The 18436-nt window shown below is 46.5% G+C and overlaps 1 protein-coding gene across 2 annotated transcripts in view; it reads left to right on the top strand.

Moving 5' to 3' along the window:
- Nucleotides 1-18436, top strand: part of Mtus2 (microtubule associated scaffold protein 2) — a 352203-nt gene that overhangs the window by 275725 nt on the left and 58042 nt on the right. For both annotated transcript variants that reach the window (XM_076923897.1, XM_076923898.1), the window contains exon 7: nt 1212-1423. In XM_076923897.1, coding sequence (XP_076780012.1) covers nt 1212-1423 — 212 coding nt within the window. The remainder of the gene's footprint in view (nt 1-1211; nt 1424-18436) is intronic.

Genomic DNA, 18436 nt, shown 5'->3' with positions numbered 1-18436 from the left:
GACACAGGGACATCTGCCTGTGCACAGGGAGACCGTGTCTGAGTTATTAAATCTTGGCCACCTGCAGGCTCTCTGGCTGCCTGTAGGAACAGCATGTCTCTGTGCCTCAGTGGAGGGGTGGTGGTCCATGGGTCCTTAGCCATGATGACCTTGCTTGCCATGGGCTCATTCCCAGGGCCTTTCCTTCCTCAAACTTCAGCCAAAAAGGCCCCTCTTCTGTATCTCCCTAACCCCACCCTCATCCCTAGGCACCCAACTTCCAGTTCATTCTGTGAGCTATGTCACCTCCCATTTGCTGCACAGAAGCCTTGGGAGTAGTGTGAGGAAGGACGGCTTCCGTCATACTGAAATGGGAACCGAGGGTGGCTTGGCACAGATGATAAACCGTCTCACATCTCTGGGAAGATCACACTACACACGTTATGTAATGAAGATTAGAAGCAGGATGCCGGTGGGTGCCTTGGACCAGATTTGTAGCTGTGGGCATGATATAAGGTCACACTAGGGGCCCCAAGACACTGGTGCAGCAGGAACTAAGCCCCAGGAATAGATGTTATCACTTGACCTTGACAGTGAGAAACAAGGTCACAAGAGGAGCCATGTGAAGGACAGGAAGGGGCTTGCAGCATTTCTCTCTGATACTAAGGAAAGAGACGCCATGTTCTCAGAAGCCTGACTTCTACCAGAGTTAATGCTGGATTGATTTCTCAGTAGACATTTGTCCAAGGGCACTAAGCACATAAAACAGATTCAATACAGAAAGTGTAAAATGTAACATGAAACCCCATGACGTCCTCCTCGAATGTATGTAAGTTCATTATGAGGAAACAGGCTGTGGGTTTGGCTGCCTTTGCTGTTGGATGCTTTTATTTACAAGGTCTTTATAATAATGTTCATAAATTGTTTAAATCCCCTTTAAGAAACAAGAAAGAAGGAAAAACTTTTTGCTTTTTTTCTTTCCAGAGCAGGCCCCAAGAAATGGTGGAAGCTGAAGTTTGGTGGTGTGTTTGTTACTGTTTTCAAAGCAAAAGCTTTACACTTGAAACTATGTAGACAAAATAAATAATTTAAGTCCCTGGCTATTTTGTCTGTTTAATACTTAAAATGATTAGCCACGGGCAGTTCTTTCCTTGTCCCACGGGCCTGGGGAGCTCCTGTGACAGGATGCAGTTGAGCAGAATCCCACAGTGACCCCCTTCCTTTCTTCCTAGGACACCCAAAGCAGAGGACCACGGCTCCTCGAAATGAGTTCCCACCCAAACCCGAACCGCAGGCCCGAGAGGCCGAGCGGCAGCTGGCCCAGCGACTGAGGGACCGGTGTGAGTGGCAGGCCAGGCAGCTGGGTCTGGCTCGAAGGGAGCTGAGGAAAGTCATCCACGGCTTTGATGCCCTGGCTGTGTCCACTAAGCATTTCTTCGGAAAGGTGAGACTGTCTGTGAATGTTTAAGGTCTTCTTAGCTCTTTGGGTGCTTGAACTAAGGATGGTCATTGGGAACTGTGTGTGGTAGTTAGGGTTTGGGGCTAGAGTTGAGTCTTTTGGTCATATGGGATCTCTTGCAGCATTCTAGAATATTCCAGGAGCCCAAAACTTTCTGAAGAAGCTAGTCTAAAAAGAAGAATAAATCACCTTGATTACTAAAGAGAAAGGTGGGCCAGAGAGAGAGAGAGAGAGAGAGAGAGAGACAGAGACAGAGACAGAGACAGAGACAGAGACAGAGACAGAGACAGAGAGGAGAAAACAGAGGACTTGAAGAGCAGACTTTGCTGCTGTTGGGAAATGCACCTGGGTGGGCCTGAGGGGTATGTGTGCCCCCCTGAGCCCTACAGTGTGGGCTCTAGGGGGCTCTCCCCTGAACAATGTTTCTCTAGAAATGCAGAATGTTAGAATGCTGGTTTCTTGTCAGCGGATGGCTGGCATCACCTGGAAGCCAAGGTGTGCCTGAGGATGAAGGTGAGCGTTTACTTTGTAGATTTGAATATGATGCCCATCCTTGTTACTGTTGCTGTAATAGAACAACCAAGAGTGGGCAGTTTATTAGAAAAAAGAAGAAGAAGAAGAAGAAGAGGAGGAGGAAGAGGAGGAGAAGGAGGAGGAAGAGGAGGAGGAGGAGAGCGGTTCATTTTGCCTCAACAGTTCTAGAGGCTTGAAAAGCCAAGAGTGTGGTTCTAGCAGCTGCTGAGGCTCTGGGGAGGGCCTCGGGACACTTCACATCATGGTGTAAAGGACAGCACGGTGGGGGCATGTGGGTGAGAGGGAGCAGAGCGGGTGAGTGAAATGTCTTATGCTGACTGGCTCCCTCAGGGCCAATCTATGGGAATCATGACAAACATGGATTCTTTTTCAAGGCCTCACTTCTCGCAGTACATTGGCTACCATATTTCAGGAGGAGGTTTTGGAGGATCAGCCATGCTCACACCCTAGCAAGCGGTGAGCATACTGGGCTCCACGCATGGGGCGTCTGGTGTCTAGAAACAAGAAGAGGTAAAACTACAGTATCAGTGCCTCCCCAGTAAGAAAAGGAAGTGCCTACAACTCTAACGTAATTTGAAGTCAGTAAAACAGGACATGAAGTTCCATGGTGTACATCACTTCTTCCTTGGTCACCTGAGCTACACCGTACGGGGATTCTGTGCCCTTCCGTCCTCTCCCTGCCCTCCTGCAGAAACCCAACCTGTCCTTTTCTTTCTTGAGTCTTTTTTTTTCCTGATTGCTGAAAGCGGGCACAGAGTCACTTGCTGAGCTGTTGTTTGGGAGGATGGCAAGCTGCACAGGTAGCTGCAAACATTCATTGGTACCAAGATTCCAGCACCTCCTCTTCCCCAACTAAAAACTGTCACACCAGCAGTGAATGACCAGTTTAGAGTCCCCATATTTTTGGACTGGACATATCTATGTCAATGAAGAGTAGTAACAAGCACCTACCAGTCCATCCGTATACGAATTATAAAAGTTACAAATGCATCCATGGGATGCATAAGCAGTTCAGTTAGAAGCCCAGTCTCCCCATATAGTCCATAGCATGCTGAGTGACAGAGTGCAGCAGAACAGAGAGGCACCGTGGCGACCAGCGGAAATGCTACCCGTGCTTGTGGGAACCTAAACAGGGCCCTGCTCTCCGTGTGTGTGTGCCATTCTCTCTGATGGGAACGGCAGCTTTGTCCCTGACTGTGGTCTTCTGTCTGCATGCTTCTGACCACCTCTCCAGAGCCTTGTCTCTCTCCACTTCTGATAGGACAGATGCTACTTCTTTCTTTGTAAGGTCATCATGAGGAGGTAGTGAATTGATGGGCAAAGGCACTTCATGGGCATACTTTTGTGAGTCCAAGGAAACCACCGTATGGGTTCTGCTCTCGGGAGGAATTAGACATGTATGACATGTGGGGAGTGGACACTGAGCCTGGCCACTTAGATGTCATTACACAGGTCGTGCGTCCCTGGTTTGACATTTGAAATATGAAATGTTCCAACACCTTTTGAGGACTGACAGGGCACAAGTGTGAAATCCCACACTGAAGCCTCTAAAACTGGCTGCACCTTTAAAATATTGTATAAACTTACCTCTATCTTATGCTTAAAGAGTGAATAAGAATCTTAAATGCACTTCATGTTCAGACTTGGATCCCATCCCCAAGATAACTTATAAAAAAACATTCCCAGTTCTAAAGAAGAGAAAGCAACTAGTTCTATCCCCTAGCATTTCGTGAAAGGGACACTGACTCTTTATACACAACGGCGGTTTGGCTGGTCTAGTGAGGTCAGTTGCTCTAGTACATTTCTCCCGAGTGTTGAATATATCTTGAAGGGCATACTGGGAATTCATCTCACCACTGGGAGCAGAAAAACTCAGCTAGACTCCCTGTCCTGGCAGAATAGTGGTGGAAATAGCTCTGATAGCCTCAGCCCAGAGCCCAGGGATTCTGAGTCGCCACACTTAGGTGCCAACATAGCCTCACACCTGCCTGTTCTAACAGCTCTGCCCCTGCAGCTCAACAGGCCAAGCAGACCTGCCAAAAAAAAAAAGGGAAAAAAATCACCATGGTTGCAAACCTCAGAGGATGTGGTAATGAGCATGACCCTCCTGAGCTCGCTTCCCAGGGTCCCACTGACAAGCTGGAATCTTTTGCTTGTTGTTCATCCAAATGCTGCCCCGTAGCACCCCCTGGTGGTAAGTCCATGAAATAGCATAGATAGTGGTCCTGTACAGTACATACATTCTTATGTATGGGGCCGTGTTTATTTCCATTTTATTTTTAATTCAAGTTATTATACTGATTCGATATCTTAGTGTTTGGTTTTGTTTCATAATTAACTCTGAATGTGATGGATGGTAGAGTATGACTTTTGCTTGTTATTTATTGTAGATTAGGCAGAAAAGGTGTGGGAGTCGATGCCAGTGAAATGTCTCTGTGTATCTTAGATTTTTGTTACTATTACTGAGTACCCGGGCAATCCTGGGATACATACTAAAGAAAAACCTCTCATGTCCCAAGCCAGGGAGCAAAAGGAGAAAGAAGGGTTTCGAGGTCCCACGGTCCAGCCCAGAGGGCTCTTAATACCGCTAGGCCTTTGTCATCACAAACGACCCTCCACCTTCCCACAGTGCCCCCTTGTTTCCCAGTCTGCAACAAAGCCTTGAACACTTGACCTAACCATAACATGTTTGTCTCTAAGCTAGTTCCAAGGAATATAATAATCTCACTGCATTTACTATCGTTTATTATGGAAACAAACTCATGTTTTTTCTTTTTTTATTTGTTCTCTCACATATTACGTATCAACTGCATTGAAAACAAACTCTTAATACAAAAGAGCAGAAAGAACAAAAACTCAAATCCATAGTTATATTTAAAATTTATTAGCATTCTATTCTTGTAGCTTCGTGTATGTTTTTAAAGATTTATTTATTGTATGTATGAGTGCTCTAACTGCATCTACACCCACACGCCAGAAGAGGACATCAGATCTCATTACAAATGGTCGTGAGCCACCATGCGGGTGCTGAGAATTGAACTCAGGGCCTCTGGAAGAGCAGCCAGTGCTCTTAACCACTGAGCCATTTATCTCTCCAGCCCAAATTTGTATGTGTTTTATTGTTAATACTTAGAGGTAAGTTTTTTAAAAATACATTTCACCTGTAACCGTGGAGGCTCTCAGGCTACTGCCTCTGCCATGTGATAGGTAGGGCTCATGGATGGCTTGGAAATTTTTAAAGTAGGCAGGGTTCACAGATAACAGCTGAGCCCCTGTAGACTGACCGACAGTCAATGCCTGAGGTTCTGGAGACATTATTCCAACCCTCACCGAATTCATCCAGCTGGTGTAGCTATCATCCTTGTGTGACATTTGGGGAAACCGAGGGAGATGCAGGTCTCTGAGGATGACATATGAGAATGAAATGGCACCAACAGTCTTTGCACGGTATATTAATGCCCCGCACCCCCGCTCAACCCTCCCCATGTTTCCCTGTATATGAGATGGGGTTGGGGGAGGAAACATAACCACAAACAGTGAGATAGTAATAATTAAAAGTTGACTAGTTATATCTGATGCTCATGGGAAATGCCCTAAGGCCATTTTGTCCTGATGCCCTTAAAACAGACCAAGTGAGAAATCGTGTTCTGACGAGTTACTGGGAATGGGGGTGGGGGAGCCCCAAGAGCTGAGGTGAGTGTAGAGGAAAGAAGAGCATACTTGTCTGCCTCCCAGACAGGGGAATCTCTCCCTTTCCAAGCACTTGGTGAATGGTTGCTAGCTTCTGAATGCAGTTTTAGCCTTGGGCGTTGTTTGGAAGTACAGCATCTCTCGGTGAGGATGGCTGGCTCCTCATGGAGGAGCCTCCCCGGTGTCTTCATTAAGGCCCCACAGCACCTGCTCCCCTCTCCAGTCTTCAGCCAAGCAAGTGGATGCTGGAGCCGAGGGGAGAAGATGGAGGAATCCTTCCCCAAGCAAATGCTTGCTAGCTCTCGCTGTTCAGTGCAGTGGGATTTTAAATTGGGGGCATCATCAGATGAGCCGACCCCTGGAAGGCAAGAGAGAAGCCATATTCCATCAGCAGAAGGACATCCAGTTCCAGGGGCTCCTCCCTCCCTCTCCCCTGCCCCACCCCAAAGTCTGTTCTTGAGTCAAAGCAGAAGCAGTCTGGTCCTTGTGGCTCCTTGATCTGTCACCACAGTGCTCTGTGCCTTCCACCTTGCTAACAGTTCCCAGCCATCATCTTCTCTCTTTAATTTGTCTGAAGTAACTAAACCCTTAAGGGAATGAGTATAGTTCTAGTTTGGTTGGCCTGTCTGACATCCTTTGGCAGAGAGCTTGGCAGGAGCTTTTAGCAAAGTGGTCCATGTGGGTAAATTGATGATTGCCTGGTGCAGCCAGTACAGGAGGCCTGTGTCATACCTGTGTCATGGAAGTGAGCCCCCTGTGGCGAGGTGCCTGCTTTTCCTCTTAGGACTCAAGCTTAGAGGAATTTCACACCATGATCTTCAGATACTAAAACATTACCTAAATCTAGAGTAGAAATCCCTCTAAAAGACTCCTGCCCTGGAATGTCCATCAGCACAACTAGAGAATAAGTCCAGAGCAGGGCCTCTTTTACTCTGCTTACAAAGACCCTCAGCCCCATGCCTGACGTAACCCACCATTAGTGTTGATAGTGAAAACCTCGTGGTAAGATAAAAGTCAATACCTGACCACAGTACAAACCAGCTCAGTTTATCTCTTACGTTTTGTTCATTCTCCCAATGACATGATGTCCTTCTTAGCACAGACGAATACTGTGTGGGGAGAAAACTGGATTTCAGTTGGACACTTTAGAAACCCGGCTTGCCTGAGCAGCAAGAAGCTGGTCAGAGTGAAGTATATGCCTTTCAATCACCTGGGATGAAGAACTGGGTGCTGTGGACCAGCCAGAGGGTAGCAGGGCACACCGTCAGGTGCTGTTCCACCCAACCTTTGGGCATTCATGGCTTCTACAAGTCCAGAATCTCTACTTAAATGTCACTGGAAATTGTTTTCTTTTTCTAATTAACTTATTATATTGTATGCATATGAGTGTTTGCCTGGATTTTGTAACTGCACCATGTGCATGTCTGTTGCCCTCAGATCCCCCTGGAGCTGGAGTTACAGATATTTATAAATCTCTGTGTGGGTGCTGGGAATCAAACCTGGGTCCCCTGCAAGAGCAACCAGTGCTCCTAACCACTGAGCCATCTCTCCAGCCCTGGGGATTGCTCTTTAGATAAGCTAAATATTGAAAATTCCATGAAAAGAAATCAAGTTAAAGCCATAACCAGTGTTTTAAAAACATTGCTGCCTAAGGAGATTCCCACTTCTGCCTAAAATATATTTTCTGTGAGGAAAGGACTCACTGAATTTCCTAGAATTTGGTTTTTCTGGAAACTGGGTTACTAACAGCCTAATTTCAGTTTTGTATTTCAATAAAGGAGAAGGATTAACTATGTAACTTCTGGGACAACTTGGGCGAGGGAGCTGTCAGCCGAGCGGAGTGGGGTGTAGGCCTATCCAAAGCCCTACTATCTGGTAGGCTAAGACAGGAAGATTGCCAGAGTCGAGGCCAGTGAGGCTGCACAGTGATCCAGAGAGGGGGAGCTTGTCTCAAGAGGTACCATACGTGTCACCAGTGGGTAGCTAAACAGAAGTCATGAAAGAAGCCAACTCCAAGGAGTTCCATGGACATGCTTATCAAGAAATGACATAAAAAGGAAAGAGTTGACAGCAGAGTGTACACAGAAGAACCAGGAGAAGCTGGGACAGGGTCTTAAGAGCCATTTCTGCTCCCCATGCAGGACCCAGGGTGTGAGCAAGGTCCTAAGGAGAGAGGAGACATGGGAAAGGCTGAGGAAACAGGCACCCCTACCCCTGAGGAGCCGAATCAAAGATAAGGATTCCAGCTCAGTCTCCATTTATTGGGTAAAAGGATACAGAATAAGGAAATGGCTAGAATATTTGAGAGAATATTTGTCCTGTGGACAAAGAGGACAGTTACTAAGTTTCCCTGGCTCCTTATGAGCTGTCAGCAGAGCCTCCCATCCACCCTGAGCTAAGCCTGAGAGACGTGTCAATGGCGCCATCTAGTGGACATTGTCTGGAACTGAATGTCTGTGCTCCAAAAAGTCACACCAGTCTTATCTTCTGGTCAAAGGAGTCACTGATATGCAACACAGACCTGCTTACTCCACAAACCTAATTGTAACTCAGCTTCAAATTGTAAACACAGATTCTTCCCTCTTTTGTCCTGTTCCTGACAATCAAATCATTAGGAGAACATAATGTGTGGACACCACATGCTGTTTGCCTAGGGGGTCACTTTGTGACTATATGATAACTACGAGAATCTTAATTTAAATATAAAAATAAAATTCGAAATAAAGTGGTGAGAAAGATATACTAAGCTAACACTATTAAAGAAGAGGCAGAATGGATATATAACAATATATGTTTAAGTCTTAGAGAGTTTCATACAATGTCATTTGATCATTTACATGGGTACACAGGTTGACACTAAGCTTATGCCATAGCTTTTGTCCACTTGATATAAGCCTAGACCAATCTAGGAGAAGAGAGTCCCAATTGAGGAGTTTCCACCATCAGATTGGCCTACGGTCATGTCTGGGGGACATTTTCCTAATTGTCAATTGATGCAAGAGGCCCCTCCCACTGTGAGCGGTGCCATCCCTAGGCAGATGAGCCTGGGCTGTATAAAGTAGCTGAATAGCTAGAGAAAACAAACCATTGGGCAGGATTCCTCACTGACCTCTGCTTCAGTTCCTGCCTTGGCTTTCCTTGGTGATAAACTGTGACGTGGACCCTTCCATCCACATGCTGGGTTTGGCAGGTGTTTATCACTGCAACAGAAACCTAAGTAGAGCAAATGCCTTAAAGCCAGGAAGATTGTCAGTACCAGTACACAACTCAGCACTTCAGAGAGAAAGTGTCAGCTCACCAAGAACTCAGAGTGGCATGAAGCTGGCTGCTGGCATCGCAGGATGGCTCTACTAAGCTCCAGTGACATGTGTGCATCCATAATATTCAGTTAGTATAGACCCAAGAGCCATGCAGCTTCAAACTAGAAACTTTGCTTTAAACAATGTGTCTACTATTTAGGGGACAGGTAATAATAAGCCCCAGTGTGTACTGGGCACACAGCTCTGCCCTTTGTATGTGTATGAACATTATTTCATGTAATCTTCATGATGAAGGTATTTCGATCCCTATTTTATAGATAACTTGGCTACCTTTTAATCAAATCATGTCCTGAGTATTATTTTAGTCATTGTGCATTTTTCAAATGCCTGCTAGGTCTCAGAATAATAAAATGGAAATGGCTCAGCATCTCTTTTAAGAAAGGCACATCCCCATATAACACTCAGAGAGCTCTTCATCCAACTCCCCTGGAAGGTAAGCGGGAAGCCAGGGATGTTGTCACGTGACAGGCAAACATATGGAAAGAGGCTTTTACTTGATTGAAGCCAGTAAACAGGTGTCTTAGGGTTTTATTGCAGTGAACAGACACCATGACCATGGCAACTCCTATAAAGGACAACATTTAATTGAGGCTGGCTTACAGTTTCAGAGATTCAGTCCAGTATCATCATGGCAGAAAGCATGGCAACATTCAGGCAGACTTGGAGCTGGAGAATCCGAGAATTCGGCATCTTGATCCTTCAGAAGGAGACTCTATTCTACAGGCAGATAGGAGGAGGCTCTCTTCCATACTGGGTGGAGCTTGAGCATACGATCTCAAAGCCCACCCCCATGGTGACACACTTCCTTCAACAAGGCCACACCTACTCCAACAAAGCCATACCTAATAGTGCCAGTCCCTGGGCCAAGCATATTCAAACCACCACCACAGGAAACTTGAGACTGTGCAGATACGTTCTGGAGACCGCTAGAAACAGTGCTGGGTATAGTTAGGTAAGAGCTCTGAATCACACAGTTTCACTTACTAAGGTAGGTCATAACTGTCTCACCAAATATACACTAAAAAGGGAGCCATGAGGGGTGGGGGCTGCCTTAATTAGCTGAGTGGCAGTGGTCACACTATTCAGGCACAGCTGTTAGATTGCACATGTTAATTTACAGTGTTAATCTGTCACTAATAATAAGGCTGGGGTGGAGATAAGATACAACGCTCCTGTGTCCAAATGTGAACTGCACCTTCTGCTGGTCTGTGGTGTTCTGCTGACACTGATGGCCCATCTGGAATTTGCAGTGGTCAGAATGACAAACGGGAGATTTGTTGTCAATATAAAGAGTGAGTCACTAACTATAAGTCTCCACTTCCTGCACAGGCTTCATGGAAAGTAACAGGTCTCTAAAAATATCTTTAAAATGATGATTGGGATGAACATGATGGTGCATGTCTTTAATCCCAGCAGACGGGAGGCAGAGGTAAGTGGATCTCTGTGAGTTCAAAGCCAGCCTGACCTACATGCTGAGTTCCAGGACAGCCATGGCCACATAGTGTGACCCTGTTTCAAACAAACAAACAAACAAACAAACAAACAAACAGTGATTGAGACGTCTCAGGTGGTGTTAGAGAACTGTCTCAGAGTCAAAAGTGCTTGCTATTCTCCCAGAGAACCAGAGTTTGGTTCCCAGCACCCATGTTAGAAGGCTCGCAACCACCCGTGACTCCAGAACCCAAGAGATCCGCCCTCTCTGCCTCAAGTGAACCTGTACATTCGTGACATATGCACAGATGCTTTTACATAAAGAAAAATAAATCTTTTTTAAAAGGAAAGACTACAGATTCGAGTTCTGTGAGCCTCAGATAGCCCAAAGAAAGCTATGCCAGTTATCAACTGATAAACACAGAAGATAAAATAATCACAGAAATCTGTAAAAAAGAATAACTACACAGGAAGAGTGATGGTGAGTTTTCCACACTCCACCTGTGATGGTCAGATGCTGATTCTAATGACGTGGGAGAAGATTAAGTTTTCAAAGGGTAATTCTTAGACCACAACCTGAAAACTTGAGACATAACAGAAAAATTTAAGGAATAAATAAAAATGGAATACATATGTATATATATTCTATTATATAGATGATATATATGTGTTATATATATATATATATATCCCATATATAACATATATACCACATATAATTATATATATATATATATTTAATGTAAACATATGTAAGTAGCAAACCCCCCCCAACATGTTGCATCTCAGTCAGCTGTCGAAGCACAGTCCAACAACTTCAAGAAAATGGTGGTGGTGGTGTTATCCACTAAGAAACACCCTTGAGCCCTGTAGAGGGCACTTTCTAAGAAGGTTACTTATTTCAAGTGTATGGATTTTTACCTGCATGTATGTCAGAGGGACATACACGCAGTACCGACAGAAGCCAGAGAGGGCGCTAGATCCACTGGAACCGGAAGTACAGGTGGTGGTGAGAGTTGCTGGGAATTCACCAGTGCTCTAACCTCTGAGCTATATCTCTCCACACACACTCAGAGGGACTGCCAGTGTCGTTAAAGGCATTGCGGTGTGAGCGTTTTCTGAGGACTCTTCTGGCCTCAGTATTATTACTCAACAAGAGACCCAATGATTATATGTAAACATCGGAGTTATTGCCCTAGACATCTTTTCCTGACCGGTCAGATTGATTCTCAACATTAGCAGTACTCAACACACCTACCATGATAGACACACATATTGCCCCAAATCAGATGGTCCATGTGCCTGCAGTATCGGCATAGCTTATAAATATGTAAATTATCTTTACTAGTGCAAGCAGATGATGCTTGCCACCCCTGGAAGAGTTATCAAGAGATGGAGGCCAGGCATGGTGGCTCGTACCTTTTATCCCAGCTGTCAAGAGCCTGAGGCAAGAGGTTTGTCTTACATTCAGGCCAGCCTGGGCTACATAGTGAGTTCTAGGCCAGCCTAAGCTACATTGTGAGACTCTATCTCAAAGAATCAAGGAAAGTAGAGATAAGATTTTTTAAGTACTTAGAAAAAAATTCATCAGTCTTTATAACATCTGCCAAATGTCGACCAAACATAAGGAATCTACTTTCACTTGGGTAACTAAATGTTAGGTACTTCTTGTCAGCCATATGCTGAGAGCGGATGTAGACTCAGCCTTATGCATTTGTGACTCTGTTTGTTGGGCACATGGATTACACATATCGACCCTGGCAGGTTGAAGGTACTCCAGGGATCCCGGCATGCAGACTATCAGACCCTGTGACTGGGGCAAGTGGCGGTAAGGTGTCGAGAATAAGAATGTCCTGATGAAAGTCAGCACTAAAGTACCTGTGAATTTGCAGGGTGCAGGACTCCTGCATAGACACCGGCAGTCTGACTCAGGATAGATTTTGTCTTGCAGGATGCTAAAGAAATTGCATTTTCTGTGCTGAGATGCTTGGGTATGGGTAGATGGCCCAGTGGTTGAGAACATGTCTCACTCTTGCACAGACCCTGAGCTCAGTACCCAGCATCCACATCAGGTGGCTCACAACTCCGTCAGTTCTAGGGACTCTGATGCCCTCTTCTGGCCTCCATGGGCACTGCACTCACATGCACAAACTCATACACAGACACAAGGACAGGCTCAGGATTTAAAATATTATAAATATTGATCTCTAAAAAACAAGAAAGAGAGAGGTGCCAAGGAGATCTCCCTTCTGTTCATGAAAAGAAAAGGAAATTGGGGTATCTGAGAAGAAAGGGGAAAAAGATCTGAGCAGGGAATACAAAACTGTTGTAATCTGGGGTCTCAAAACCATAGAGACTTAATGAATTCTTCTGAAAAAAAATCTTAAGATATCAATGATCTGGGATGGTCATAATGCAGTTTGTTGTATTGAAGAAACTAAGAGTTTAGAAAAATAATAGCAAGAGAGACTGGGTAGAGCTCAGTGGTAGAGATTTGCTGAGCATGGGCAAACCCATGAGTTCCATCTCCAGCACAACACACACACACACACACACACACACACACACACACGTAAACAGCTGCTGGAGAACATGAGTGTGGAATTAAAAGTGAAAATGGATATTGTTGAAGAATCAAGTCTAAACAAGTTAAAAGTTGGGACTTGCGATGCAAGGAGCTGATGGGACAGTCCAGCAGGTGGTTTTAGAAAGTGAGGTGTGTAATCTTGGTGTCTTAGTTAGGTTTGCATTGCTGCAGAATGACCATGACCAAGGCAACTCTTATAAATGACATTTAATTGGGACCCATTTACAGTTTCAGATGTTCAATCCATTATCATCATGGCGGGAAGCATGGTAGCATGCAAGCAGACATGGTGCTGGAGGACCCAAGACATCTTGATCTGAAAGCAGCCAGGAGAAGGCTCTCTTCCATACAGGGTGGAACTTAGAAGACCTCAAAAACCACCCTCACAGTGACACACTTCCTCTAGCAAAGCCCCACCCCCTCCAATAAGGCCCCACCCCTCCAATAAGGCCACACCCCCTCCAATAAGGCCACACCCCTCCAATAAGGCCACACTCCTCCAATAAGGCCACACCCCTCCAATAAAGCCACACCCCTCCAATAAGGCCACACCTCCTCCAATAAGGCCACACCCCCTCCAATAAGGCCACACCTCCTCCAATAAGGCCACACCTCCTCCAATAAGGCCACACCCCCTCCAATAAGGCCACACCTCCTCCAATAAGGCCACACCTCCTGATAGTGCCACTTCCTATGGGTCAAGCATATTCAAACCACCACACTTGGTGTCAACATGGATGACCATGGCAGTGCTTGCTACACAGGCTACGGATGCTAGGATTAGGGAGTGTTAGTGGGAGAGGCTTAGAATTCTCCCTCTCCCTCTGCGGCCAGACACAGTTCCTCCACATGAAGTCCATGAGATGATTTCAGTCTTAAGGACACTAGAACAGTGAGGAGACCCAAGCCCATAATGAGGAATGCTCAGAAAAAGATGACCTTTGGGGTTGAATGACCTTTTCACAGGGGTCACTTGTCAGATAACCTGCATATCAGACAGGTATGATAGTCATAGTAGCAATGAGAATAATTTTATGACTGGGGGTCACCACAACATGAGGAACTGTATTAAGGGGTCACAATAGCCTGCCAGTTGCTTTGCCAGAAACAGTGGTTGACCCCAGATGCTTATAGTACCTTTGTGCAACTGCGTGTTACAAATACTTCTAATAGATCGCTTCTCTGTATTTGACATGGCGTCTGTTGCTTTGAACTTGGAGAACTGGATGCCGAATGTTGACTGGGTTCTAGCACATGAGGCCTCAGAGCTGTGACAGGGAGCTGAGAGCATGAAAGGGTCTTCCAGATGGCAGAAGAGAAAGCCAGAGCCCCGAGGTGCTGGTGTAACTGTGGATGCACCGTTGGGAAGTAGCATCCAGCTCTCCTCTGTTCCCTCTGCCCAGCTATTTATTATGTACAGAAGTGTTAGCCTGCATGTATTTCTGTGAGCCATGTGCATGTAGTGCTTGAGGAAGCCAGAAGAGGGTGTCAGATTCCCGGGAACTGAAGCCATAGGCCATTGTAAGGTGCTGGGAGTTGAACCTGTGTTCTCTACAAGAGTGCACTTAACCCTTGAGCCATCTCTCCAGCACTCAGCTTCACTGTTCCTTATAAGGAAGAATAGCGACAGCATCCCAGCCTCTCTCGTGGTACCCCTTTGGAGGGACAGCCTCCGGCTTCTGGCATGTTGGCATCAAAATGACCAACATGAGCCTGACGCTGGATGCTTGTTACTCTCATTTGGTAGACAATGGTTTCGGAGATTTGAATGCACTCCTTCTGTCGTGAGTTTGTCTCGCTATCAGAGCTGACATGCCTTACACCAGCTTCACCTTTGTAGAGAGCAGTTTCAAGGTGCAGATTTCCTAGGTGGAAGGGGATTCCTGCACCCACATCCATCCCTCCGGGGGCTGCTCTGAGCCGGCGAGTTGTGATGTGTGGATCTCCTCATTAGCCTCCGTGCCCAATGGCTTACTTAGTCTCCTAGAAAGAATGCATGCGAGCAGATGAGTTCACGGACGCTCAACCGTCACCACTGAGGGAGAAACAAATGGGGTTTACACCGGGGAAGAACTGTGACTCTCCATGTCTGTAGGCTCTTCCAGATAAATCAACATTGATTTTGAGAGAATTAGTGAAGAAAAGAGGGGGCGTGGCGCAATCCAAAATTAGCCTTTGTGGCTGGAGAGTCCTTTCTGCAGCCAATGAAATGTAGCCGGAGTCCTAAAAGGATAGGCGTCTGGGGTTCTGTCCAGATCCAGGGGGAGCCGGTGCCGAGGGTCAGGAGTAGGAAGTAATTATAGGGCAGACAAAGGAGCCTGGGCACAATGGAGGTGAGGTTTGTAATTGTGACAAGGAAAAGGTAGAATGGCTAAATCCCCTAGCTCTGTGAAGGGGAAGGATTTCACACCGTGTAGATATATCTGTGATGCCTGTAGCACATTCCAAAGCTCAGTGGTGTGAGCTTGCTCTGCCCATCCCAGCATCTGGGCAGGTGCTAATCACATGCCGTTACCTGTTAACCCTGCCCTGGCCACCGTCGCTGCATCAGACAAATGAGTTCCTTTGCCTAAAGTAAACTGGAGCAGGGCTGGGAGCTGAGGCAGGGACACTAACACTGTGGTCTGTGTTCTCCGTGACATTCTGCAACCCGCTAGTGAACAGAACCGGGACTGAAACTTAGTCGGGAAGGGAAGTGTAAGAAGAGACACAGTAGAGAAAGCACAGGATTGAAGAGCAGAAGCCCAGCTCAGTCAGGCCAGCTCACCAGCACACAGCGTCTTCTGTTTCAATGCCTTTGTCTGTAAAATTACTCTATTATGAGGGACACTTGAGATAACAGGGAATGGCTGGAAATACTGTCGCTCCATAGAGATGACTGTCCCAACTCCATCCAGTTCCTGCTCTGAGCTGAAACTATTCAGGGCTGGGGATAGAGCACAAAGCCAGCAGGCCCCGCTTCGTGCCCTCTTGTGAGGGGGTTGATGAGGTCACAGGTGCCAGTGTGAAAAGCAATACTGGGGAGCGTCTCTCTCTGGGAAGTGGTATGTGGACAGCAAGAAGAAAGGGGTCCTGGAGAAGCATTGCCAGAAGGTTGAGGCTAAATAAATAAATAAATAAATAAAAACACCACAGTTGGAAGGGTCATGGCAGCTCTGTGGGTTGGGGAAACTCCTAAGGAAAGTAGGTGGAGCCCTGGGCTGGGGAAGTGAGAGCTGGGCTGGGGGGGAGGGGGACAGAGCCCAGTAGAACATGGATGGGAAGTGATAGGTCCTCTCTGCCAATGAAATGAGCCAATTCAAGCCAGATTGGAGTCTATAAAAGGCAGGCTTATTGGGAAAGAGCTCTCAGGTGGAGTCATTGGTCTTAAGCAAGGAGGCTAGGGAAGTCACCAAGGGCTGGAAGGCAGGGGGGAGGGGAAAGTGGGGGGAGAAAAGCTGTCCGTACAGGGTCTGAATCCCAACAGGAAGTCTGCTTGCTAAGAGCAGAGGAAAAGCCTCTGAGTGGAGGGTGCCCTGAGCATCCATACATCTAGACAGCATCTGACAGAACCCAGAAGGGACCCATGACTGCATGGCTGCAGGTGCAGGGCCTGGACCCACGACAGGGCGTGGAGGGGGTGGGGCAGTTGGTGGATGGAAAGATGTTTGGGAAGTAAGTTGGGTAGGTATGGGAATGTGCTTGAGGAGAAGAGCAAAAGAAAGAGAACTGATCTCTGCTTGGGGGCCTCCACCAGAGAGACACCACACACTGAAGTGAAAAATTAGACTCCGGGAACACTGTTATTTGGGCTCCTGGAGTGCTTGCTCTGAGATCCAGGACATGACATCAGGCGGATAAAACCATCAGCCAGCACGTTTCACCTGACATGGAGTCTAGGAAGGACTCACAGGCCACATGTCATGAAGCTCTTTCCCCAATGGAGTTGACCCCGTTCATGAGATTAAGTCAAGCCATAGCATGTGAGCAGAAAGTAGATTCCCTCCACCCCCAAACAAGGGCACACTCTGAATGGAAAAGGAGAAGGGGCAGCCTCAAAGAAGAGAGACCTGGCTTGGTAGAGACAGACAGAAGGGAAGACGGCAACCCAGTACCCCCAGGAAGAGAACAGTTAGAACGCTGTGCTGTGCTGGGAGCCAGTGGGGTGTAGACCGACCTTTGCTGTGGTGTATCAATGGGTAATGTTGGCTCTCTGAGTCTAGCCACGAATGCAGACATTTGTTCTTGGGTTGGAGAGATGGCTCCGCAGGTAAGAGCACTCGCTCTTACAGAGGACCTGGGTTCAGTTCCCAGCACCCACATGGAGGCTCGCAACCTCTAGAACTCCAGTACCATGGAATCCAGTGCCCCTTCTGACCTCCATGGGCACTAGGCATGATGCATACACATGCATACGTATGTATAGGGAAAACACTCATGCAGGTAAAATCATGTAAATCTAAAAATAGAAAAGCTGGTTTGGCTTCATATTTCATTGGCTTATTTTGCTCTCATCCCAGACAGACAGAACATGGCAGATGGCAATCATATGTGCAAGTGACATGAAAATTGCGTGCATCTGTCACCCCACGGAGGGCTTTGTAGTCAAAGCAGCATTTGTTAAGTAGATTCGAGTTCTAAAGGAAAAGGAGAAAACACATCTAATTGGGTTCTGTTTGGGGATACTGTAACAGAACACTCGGGCCTGGATAGCTTATAGTGAAGATAAATGTTTCTATCAGTTTTGAAGGCCGAGATATCAGGGTGATGGTGTCAATATCTCACATGGGCACTCTTGTTGTAGCACACAGGGAGGCCAAAAGAAAACTTATCTTGGAGAAACTTTTATCACATTAATCCACTGTGACCTAAACACCACCCACTAAGGCCCCACCTCCCAATATGGTTGAGTTGTAGATTAAGTTTGCAGTATTAGAATTTGGGGGAATCAAGTTCAAACCAGAGTAGACTTTTTTATAATCTGAGGTGTCAGAATAGCTATCTGGATGCCCTGTTGCAGGAGAGAATGGACCGCTTCCCTGAGGCAAGGAGCAGGAAGAAGTGCCATGAGAGAGAATGAATGAATGACTCCCGAGAAGATGCCTGCAGGTTTCAGTAATCACTGCTGCCCTCTGTGATTCAGGGAAGACTTATTTTGATTGACAGCCTTAGAAGTCTTGGGCCGTTGTGTGTTGCTGTGGGGCCTGTGGTGAGGGAACACATCATGGCAGAGAAAGCTTGATAGAGCCAGTGGCTTAGCTCGTGACTGCTGGAAAGCAAAACAGAGAGGAAGGGCCTGGACCCCAGTATCTGGTCAGCCTCTCGCCAAGGCTTTACCCCTTAAAAATTCTACTGCCTCCCCAATAGCACTCTGCTGGTTAGTTTTTGTCAACTTGATACAGAGTCTCAGAAGAGGGAACCCCAACTGAGGAGCTGCCTCCATCAAATAAATGGACC

Source organism: Arvicanthis niloticus, chromosome 24, assembly GCF_011762505.2.
Source record: "Arvicanthis niloticus isolate mArvNil1 chromosome 24, mArvNil1.pat.X, whole genome shotgun sequence".
Taxonomy (NCBI): domain Eukaryota; kingdom Metazoa; phylum Chordata; class Mammalia; order Rodentia; family Muridae; genus Arvicanthis; species Arvicanthis niloticus.
This window is presented reverse-complemented; position numbering and strand designations above follow the sequence as displayed.